General features: G+C 36.5%; 1 protein-coding gene across 1 annotated transcript; it reads left to right on the top strand.

Moving 5' to 3' along the window:
* Nucleotides 2,615-7,964, top strand: LOC109723591 (protein LAZY 1). The gene is made up of 3 exons (XM_020252024.1): nt 2,615-3,126; nt 6,933-7,233; nt 7,635-7,964. The coding sequence occupies exons 1-3, from the start codon at nt 2,848-2,850 to the stop codon at nt 7,652-7,654; spliced, it is 600 nt and encodes a 199-aa protein (XP_020107613.1). The 5' UTR covers nt 2,615-2,847; the 3' UTR covers nt 7,655-7,964.

The raw sequence follows: 10,466 nt of genomic DNA, 5'->3' as shown, positions 1-10,466 counted from the left end.
ATCCAACTGCCGAAAATTCGATAACAACAAACGTTTGATACTATGGATAGTATAGTAGCAAATATATATATATATATATATATATAGAGAGAGAGAGAGAGAGAGAGAGAGAGAGAGAGAGAGAGAGCACACTACAAGGAGAATATGCATTAGAATACCATATACATATATATACATACTAAGTTGGACAGCTTAATTTGTACTCAACAATGGAGCCCACAACACTCCCTAATCACCCACATGATATGAGGCCGAAGGTGCACATACTAGCAGACCCCCCCCCTGGCCCCGATCCGATGTCGCTTCGATCGATCTTCTCCTCTTTGTATCTTTCTCTATGTTTCCCTCTGCCCATCCTTTGTAACCATTCTCTCTCCCTCTCTCTAGATCTCTATCTCACTTAGCCTCTTCTCTCTATTAATGCTCTCCCCTCTCTTCTCCTCCCTTACATAGAGCTCAGCGAAAATGAAGGTGAGTTCTAGCCTTGAACATGTATATGTACATGTGTGTGTGTGTGTATATATATATATATATATATATATATACTTCTTATGTTGTTGAGTTCTACGTTCTGAAACCGTGCGATTTCGTCGTGCGTGGCTTCTGTTTCTGCTGTGCAGCTGCTTGGATGGATGCACCGCAAGTTTCGGCACGGCAGTGGCTGCGGCGACGTTTTCAAGGGCTTAGCCGCAGGTATGTTTCCATGCACACTTTTCACTCTTCTCCGGCTATATGTTTTGCGGTTAATTCTAGTCAAAACTTTCAACTATGTTACGGTGGATCCATACACGCGCATTTTAGTGTTGTGGGGTGTAGTTTGCTAAGATGCGACGTTGCAAATTGGAAAAGAGAATTGATATTTAGAGCTTTTTCTTTTTCCTTTTTTTTTTTTTTTTTTTTTTTTTTGCTGTTCACAGGATAAAGTAGTTTAAATAATGATAAGATACCTTGTGTCTATACTATTAATAGTATGTTTATATTATTAATAGTAAAAATAGTTCTGTAAATATTAATTTTATTTGAAGCAAACTACAGAGAATGCTGTTATATGATTTTGTGAAATTTGTATACTCAAAATACATATTATATAGACATAAAACGCGAAAAATATATTTTCTATGTCATTTCTCAACAAAATTTCGTTGAGAGTGGAGCATCCAATTTGCAGTGCTAGTTGAATCTTAAGAGTGTTTGAATGGCAAGACTTGATTGATGATGATTGTTGCGCATTTTAGTAAAAATTTATAGAGCTAGCCTTGTCTTAATATTTATAGCTAAAATATAAAAAAATTTTCTGTAAATATTTTTTTCTAACTTTTAAAAATTTATATTTTGCTCTCTCAGAATTTTAAATTGATGCATTTACCTCCCCTCCCCCCAGGGTTCTATCACTATACCGCCCATTTCGTATAGTATATATCGAAAATATGCTTAAAAATAACAAAATATATTAAAATTATTTTTTTTATGGAACAAATATAGGTAATTTAGTTATTTCATCTTATCCATTAACACCATACATCCTGAAAATTATTTCTAAAATTTTAATAAGGCAAAATATAGATTTTTGATGGTTGGAAAAAAAGGTTACAAAAACGAGCTGTATTTACATAAGAATTTTTCCGTATTTTAGCCTTTTTCGTCTATAGAATTTAACTGTAGCACCGTATACTATTTTCAATCTTTTTCTTGATTTTTTTTCAAAAAAAAATAAATATAGTATGCTACCAGTTTTATTAATTTAAAATATAGACTAATCTCAAAAGGAATAAAAAAAAAAAGGCAACAGAGACTCTGAAAAAATAAAAAGAAAAATTAGTTAAAGAAAAGGAAAAAAAATTGAAGAAGAGCCAAAGAAAACAAAAAAAGTTCCTAATTATCCAAAATTTTATCCAGCATAGCAGTACTCAAGCCACTTCCTTCCCAACAACCTGATTAGACATCCTTGGTTGGAGGAATTGATAGATTTACTCCTAAAGAAAGAGCAAAATCCGAAAGGGCAGTACTTTCGATCTCATTTACCTTACGATCAAGTGTCACAAATTTAACAATTTTTAACGACCGATATGGAATACCTTCTAGTTTAACGATGTAAAAGAATCGAAATTTATTAATTTTTTGATAGAAATTCTATTCACTATATAGATAAAGATCAATAACTTCGATCTTGAATTGAAAGATTCGATCATGCTTTTTTAAGATGTCGTTCGATTTTGACCGTTCATTTTATGCCCACTTGATGGGCTTTAGTATGATTTCAAAAATTTACGAAATTTATTTTCTAGAAGTTTCAAATACTTTAGATCATATTTAACGGAGTGGATCGTCGATTCGGAAGCTCCATCATCGAAAACAACTTATGAGTACCAGGACTCCAATACTCATAATAGTATAGTAGCTATGACCTATATATATATATATATATATAAAATTTGATTTTTAGAAGTTTTAAATAATGTAAATAATGTTTACGGTGTGGATCGTCGATTCGGAAGTTTTAAATAGTGCAATTTATATATTGTTTTTTATTTTTTATGTTTACTTTTAAAAATTTTAGGCCGCGGCGGCGGCGGCGGCGGCGGCGGCTCCTGCAACTGCCTCTCGGGGCGCTCGTCCGCGCTCCTCTGCATCGCCGAGGACGACTTCTACGGCGGAGGAGGGGTGTCGGCGGCGGAGGAGCTCTTCGGCGGGCTCCTCGCGATCGGAACCCTAGGGATCGGCCCCGAGCCCATCGATGAGGGGGCCGAGTACGAGGTCGACGACCCCTTCGCCGGCACCGGAGCCGAAACCCCAAGGTTCGGGCCTCCGGTGGCTACGGCGGCGACGGCGGCGGCGGCGGCGGGGGGGATGGATCTGGTGGAGGTGAGCCCGGAGCTCGAGAAGGTTCTCGCAGCGGAGGCGGCGGCGGCGACGGAGAGCGAGCTGATGGTGGTGAGCGCCGAGCTTGAGAAGGTGCTCGCGGCGGAGATCGGGTGGAAGGACGAGGAGGCGGGCGACGCCGCCGAGAGCGGCGGAGGCGGCGGAGGGATGCAACTGATGATGAAGAGGATGCTGAAGAAACGGGCGACAAAGGGTTCCGGCGACGATCTCGCAGAAGCTCCGGCGGCCGAGTCCAAATTCCATAAGGTCAGTGTGATTCATCTTGCCGATCATCTCTTTATGTTCTGTTGTAGATCGTTTTCTGGTAGTGACGCACAATCTACAGTTCATCTAATTTGATCCCAAACCATAAGATATCCAATTTTATTACACACAACCTACACAGATGTTACTATTTCATTTAAACATAGTTTTTGCTCTTAAATTTCCCCTACTAGCACTGCACAAGATTAATGCTACTTATTATAATATTGCCAGTACTTGTGTTCTAAATGATTGGTTAATTTTGCGGGATTACGTACTATGGTTTTCTTGTGAAATATTTTGGTTCTTCCACTAACAGTGCGGAGAAAATCAATATTGACATTTAGGACCTATTTCATCCACTTCTGCCGGTGGTATTGGGCGTAATTGCGAAAGCATGAAATTGGTAAAGTCGGAAATGCTGTTTTTTTTTTTTCTTCTGAGAGGGAGGTAGCATCTTACCCGTCTCGTTTATGTCGTTCAGAAATAAACTTAGCTGTACATATGAATCAATTAGGATTTGAATTTGGGACCTCGGTATCAACCACCAAGCCTTTTGCTATTTACACTAGGGATGGTCGGTGAAAGGTTGTTAAGAGTTTGAGTCCGAAGATAAGGCCTCAATGGTATCTAGGTCATCTCACAATTTGAAAGAAGAAAAGGGAAAAACTATTCTATCCTTTTTTTTTGGCTTTCCAACCTTTGTCATTCATGTTCAATCATTTGAGTTCCGTATTTAAGATTTCCACATGTTATGAAATTCCACTTTCTATCACATCTGTTCCTTTCCTCTTTCATGCTTTGTATTGAGCAGATTTGATAGTACTTACGAATCAACACATTTGGTCCATATCTCTTTGGTGTGACAAATCTCATGTTTGAACTAATGCCCTTTCATGTGATTTGTGACTAATGCCATTATGACTCTCCTCATGGTTGGTAGCTGTTAGAGCAAATTAGATTCTAAAGTTGCATTAGGTTGGCAAGTAATACATCATTGTCAACTCACTTATCTTTCAAGATCTTAATGACTTTCCTGTCTACACTAAACATTCCTATACAAAGTTGATAATTAGGGGGGTGAACAAGAGCAATAATAGCATATAATTTTAGAACCTAGAATAGTCTGTTGATAATGTTCTTTATTTTCTAGTAGTACCATGGCGTTACATGTGGGTTTCATTTGTTTTAGGTCTAATATTTTTCTTAAATAGGAACTACCTTTGAGTGGTCTTTTCCAGTTCTTGAAATTAGGTTTAAGGACATAATTTGCTTGTTCTTTCTCTTTTTGAAGTTGCCCATTTGCATCATTTAGCTCCACATGTTTGTCTCTAGTGTGCTCACATTCCACTGGCCTATCTGCAGTGAAAAACTGCTATAGAGTGTACATGGATTTTTGTTTGTAAATTTCTGGCTGATTTCTGTATCCAATAAATTTTCAGCTTATCCAAGATTTTTTTTTAAAAGTAAGCTTGTTTTAATAGGTATTAAATTGGGTTCTTATCTTCTTCCTTCTCAAGTTAATTAGGGCCTGTTTGGTTTGGTTGGAGCTTTCACAAAAGTGACGTTTAAGTAGGGCTATTCCACAAAGGTGATGTTTAAGTAGGATTATTTGATGAAGCACTAAACACCTTTCCTTTCAAACCCAACAGCTTTTTTCGCAACAGAAGCAAAGGCATCATATTGGAGTTTCCGATTTTGAGGCCCAAAATCTCATTTCCACGTTTCAAGCACATCTAAAGTCCACACTCCCACACTTTTGTTTGTTAAATGCTTGTCCGATGGTTGTCAAGATAAAGAAGTTGATATAGAAGCCGTACCAAATATCCACCTAGGCATAATTCATTCATTACCCTATGGCAACCTATTATTTCATAGAAGCCCTTTAAATGTTAAAAAAAAAAAAAATCATAGATGCCCTTATATTTGTTTAAGAATACTTGTAAATGCCCTTTTGAGTGTCATAAATGCCCTTGATATAGGCTTTTGACTTATATATATCCTCATGAAACAATATATGCTTTTACAGCATATCTGTGATATTTCATGCTTTGGAGAGGTATGCATGAAATTTTGAACTTTTGAGGATGCTAACTTTAAATCTTCATAGATACAAAGTTCAGAGATGAAAAGAATGGTCAGTAGTTATTGTGTTCGGTCCCACCATGTTATCAGTTTTATGTACCACATGGTTCACATCTGTTTTAATTTATCACTATTACACAATGTCATGTTAAATGTCTCTCTAAAGAGGAAAAATTGTACCCACTGTGGTATGATAGGTTTTTGAACTGTACTAATAAAGGTTGTTTATTGACTAATTATAGTGATTGGAGGTTGACAAGACAATCTTCCCAGCTCTTGATGTAGAAATTTGGTCCAACTACTTTCGTTTTTTATGCATATCTATTTTCCTTCTAAGGAATCATGATTGTTTTTGGTGCAGCTTATTTAAGATCAATTTTGAACAGGAAGAGCTTACATATCTTTGGGTTAATTTCATACAGGCCCCTACAAATATAATGAATTATAAATATATTTCTATAAAGTTCAACTTCCATATGTTATTCCTACAAAGGTTCTAATATTTTTAAATATGTCCCTGCCATTATAATCCGTTAGAAAAATTTAGTTAACCATAGGTTAAATATTTAACCCTGATTAGTTTTTGACATTTTTACCCCTCTTTTATTATACTGTTGTGGCTTTTGAAGGGACATATTTGTGAGGGTAAAATTGAAAATATAAACCGTTCTCTAACAGTAACAAACCAGAGGAACGTATTTGAAAATATTAGAACTTTTGCAGGGACAACATATGAAAATTGAATTTTGTAGGGATATATTTGTAATTCATTATATTTGCAGGGACCTGTATGCATTTAAGCCCAGATCTTAATTTGGAAATTTCTCTATAGGCTTAAATGATTGCTCTTTGCTGCTAGCAATGCAGATTATTATGTGAACTTCAGAATTTGTGTCACCTTCAATAACTTGATGGAACCAACAAAGAATGTTTGAGTAGAAATTAGTTATATTACAACATCCCCCAAAAGCTTAAATATTTTAGGAAGCTGCACGTCATACATTTTTGTATTAAACACCCCCTGTTACCTCGGCTCACAACTTCATTCAACACTCCCCCTCATATCTGGCTCGAAAATGTAGTGAACCCTTGCATGGGTGGAATTTTTTGCTCTTCCATTTGAAAATTGAAAATTGATAGACTTCCTGCTTCAATATGATGTGAGATACAAGCAACCAATTTCATAAAATCTTAAGCCGCTGGGCAGGGTGTTTTACTATTTTATTTCCAACTAACAAACCATAGGGATAGTCATCTAATTAGTCACGCAAATGTTATATACTTATATGGAGAAGTCTGTAAATGGGTACTATTTTCTTTTGAGAAATTACCATTGGTACTGCTTAATGATCTGAGGAGAAGCTGCTCAACTTCTTAATAAGCTAATCCATTTTCTTTTAGAAATTCTTTTTTTAGTGATAATCAATGATGTGCAGGTAAGTTTAATACTCAATCAGTATCCGTATTAGACGAGCATAAGATACTAATTTCATCATGCATTTCGCAGATACATGTCTATTTTCTTTTTATGTATCTGTTTTTTTTTTTTTCTTTCAATATGTTAAAAATATAGATGCACCTTGCAGATACTTTTATGATAGTTTATTGCTGCTTTGACAGAAGCAATTAATGTATCCATTAATGATGTGAACCCTACAAAACACTCCAAATTGAACACCATTTATTAACAGCATCTAACTTTTGCGGTAATCATTCTCGTTCAGATCCTTCAAATATTCCACAGAAAAATTCATCCTGAAAACAGTGTAGCGGCAAGAAAACTTAAGAAGGATAAGAAGCAAGGAAACAGAGACAAAGGGCCTACTTTCTTAGGCAACAATGGTATCGATGGTGGTGGTGCTGGCGGTGGCGGCGACGGGGAGAACAGAATGTTGGCTTCTAAAATTGCTTGTCGTAAGGAGTGCATGCCAAGCTTCAGATGCTGCTCGATGCCTGCATCGGTTGACCTTGATGGGGATGATTCTACCGGCAATTGCGAGCATTGGATCAAGACTGATGCCGACTGTGAGTATTCTCCTCCTCGGATGCATTATTATCCACTACATTTCTGATACTAAAAATACATACTAGTGTGAGAGGGAAATGACCTTTAAAAGTCGAATGGTTGGGCCACACCTTTAGCAGTGTCCTCTTGTTTGGAACTCAAGCTAGTTCAAATTCAACTAGGACTAGCTTTTTCACATTTTCTTACCGCAAGCAGGTGTCTAAACGGGTAAATAAACAAGGATCAAAATACTAAGAAGGCCTTTTAAATGTGTCCCTTGCGACTGATCACATACCCATCTTCGAGGAAGAACATTATTTTTCTTAAAGATGTTGTCTCTCACTACCTGAATCAAATTTAGAAATTCTCACTATTGTAACTAAATTATATTATCCTTCAATTCGCTGGCTCTTCTTCGTAGATCTGGTGCTGGAGCTATAGAAGAAAAGGAGGTGGCAAAATTATCGGTTCTCCAAACGAAGTGAGTATATGAATAATATGTGCAAGTCTGTTTGCGAGCAAAGATCTTATCCACTTGGTAGCTGAGTAGTGTATGTGTCTCTCCATGTGTGCGCGTGCGCGTGCGCGTGAACGTGCAATTGTGCGTATATGAATTAGTGTGTGGTATATTGATTATGAAGGGCTTGTTCACAGAATAAGTTGGGATAATATTTGTGCTCTGATGTGATTGGAATAAGATGCAAATCGAATGATGCTTTACATGAAATAGTTGTGGGGCCTCTTATCCTTATCCTCCCCTTATATATGCACCCTTTGTGGCCGACATTGGCCTCTTTCATTTGCTTATCCACTGTACTGTGTGGCCCTTTTCTTCGGTCGGCATGATTCTGTGTGCTTCTACTTGGATACTCTCTTTGACACTGTTCGAGCTTCATGGTCACTTGTGTTCTTTTGTGCATGGCCTCATTTGGAACTGTAGATGACACAATCTTGATCAATTATTAGGGCATGAAACGCAAATGGACAAAACATTGATGAAAGGTTACTCTATTTCCACTTGGTTTGCAGTGTTGGTTTTTTTCTGGTAAACCTATATATTTCTCACTGTAAACAGTAACTGCCATTTACACTGCTTTTCGACTAATTATTTATGCGACGATCGGCTCCGATAGATACATTTTTGGACTTTCTTATACCAGCTTCTCTACTCAAAAAGCACAAAAAGTTGCCTCAATGGGAGCCAAAGAGGAAGCGCGAAGCTTCTTTGTTTGAGGAAGCCCTGAACCTGAAGCATAATTTTCTGCAATTACGTAGAAGCTATAATTTAAAACTTTAGGGCTTGTTTGGTTCATCAATTTTGGGAATGGAATGGGAATCGGTTTGATCAAATCCGATTAATTTTGTTTGGTTCGTATGAATCGGTTTGAGATTCCTATTTCGGACTGGAATGGGAATGGCCCATTAGCCTTCAACTTGATTCCGATCTTCGAGCCCGGATTGAGATTTCATTTCGAAAGCCCACTAAGTTTTCGAAACCCATGTCACCATCTCACCCTCCTTCTCTTCACCTCTTTCTCATAAAAAAAAAAAAAAATCTATCCTCTCTCAAAACCCTATACCTAACCCACATCAATAAAAATTTTTAAAAATAAATTTGATATTTTTTTTGGAAAACTTATTAGAGAATAGTATTATATTTTTTTATAAATTTTAAATAATATAAATTTATATTTGAGAGTAAAATTAGTATTATAGTATTCTATAATTTTTTTAGTTTATACGAACCCAAACAATAAAATATGAATAACTCATTCCAATTCCCAATCTATAAATAAACCAAACGTCATGGGGGAGTGAGCCATTCCACTTACCATTCCAATTCATTCCCATTCCATTATCCATTCCAATTCCACCTCTGAACCAAACAAGCCTTTAATTTCTTGCCACGATACTTGTTATGAAAATTATTTTTTCGGTAAAACAAATCAAAAATTATTTTCGGTATGAAAATACTTTCTTGCTTTTATTTGGTTCGACGTAAGAATAATTTTACAGATTTGGAGAAAATTGAAAATTTTGTCTTCTACTATTTTTCAGTGGAAAACGAAAACTCAAGCTGCGTAAATTTTTTTTCATTCATTTTTTTTTTTTACCGAACGAAACAAATGTGGAATTTTTTTTCTTTCAACCAAATAAATGCCGATGAAAATTACTTTTTTTTTTTCTATCAATCAAACACTATAAAACGTAAAACTTCTTTTTCCACCAAAAATTATTTTTCACGATTTTATGTTGAGCCAAGCGGACCCGAAATGAATGTATTTACACAATTCACATTATCTTTAGATATTCAAATCTGAAGAAGTGTCACTAGAATCTTAGGGCATGTTTGGTTCGTTCATTTTGGAACCGAAATGGAAATCGGTTTGATCAAATCCGGTTGTCCAAAGGAATTGGTTTCGGATTCCTATTCCGGACCAGAATGGGAATGGGCTAGGAGCTTCAACTTGATTCCGATCTCCAGGCCCAGATTGAAATTTCATTTCCAAGCCCACGCACACTACTCCCTTAGGCCCAGCCCACACGACCATCTCCATCTCCTGCAACTAGGGATGTAAAACAAGCCGGGCTACTTGAGTTGCACGGTGACGATTTGAATATTTCAAATAGACACTACAGAGGATTCCCACAATATTATAAGAGAATTTAACTTACTTTTCTTTTCCTTCTTTTTTTTTTTCATACAGCATATAAAATTTTGGAATATAAAATTAATGTTCCCAAGCTCTACTCAAGCAAAACTTTAACAAGAAGCCCCATTGGATTGGATTTGGGCTTTGTTTCCTTACTTGGGCTGAAAATGGGCTTCTTTAGCCCAACAACCACTTTTTGCTCAAACTATGCATTTTTTCACAAAACCCCTCGGAGTTGTTGTTATTTTATTTTACTCTTGTGAACCAAAGAGGGAGAGTAACATTTTCTCACCTTACCGACCATCCCTGGAGCAAGTGGCAAAGGGCTTGGTGGTTGGTATCCGAGACCCAAGTTCGAATCCTAGTTGATTCACATTTCCAGCTAAATTTATTTCTAAATAAAATAAACAAAACAGGTAGCGTGCTACTTATCTCTCAAAAAAAAAAAAAAAAAAAAAACATTTTCTCACCTTGGAATGAGAAGAATCAAGTCGAGGCATCTCGACCTGGATCGAAATCGGGGGATTAGACACGACTCCTATTCCACCTTGTAATTTATTTTTGATATCGATATCGAAGGTTATCATACATTATGTATG

The sequence above is a fragment of the Ananas comosus genome, linkage group 17 (assembly GCF_001540865.1).
Source record: "Ananas comosus cultivar F153 linkage group 17, ASM154086v1, whole genome shotgun sequence".
Classification (NCBI taxonomy): domain Eukaryota; kingdom Viridiplantae; phylum Streptophyta; class Magnoliopsida; order Poales; family Bromeliaceae; genus Ananas; species Ananas comosus.
This window is presented reverse-complemented; position numbering and strand designations above follow the sequence as displayed.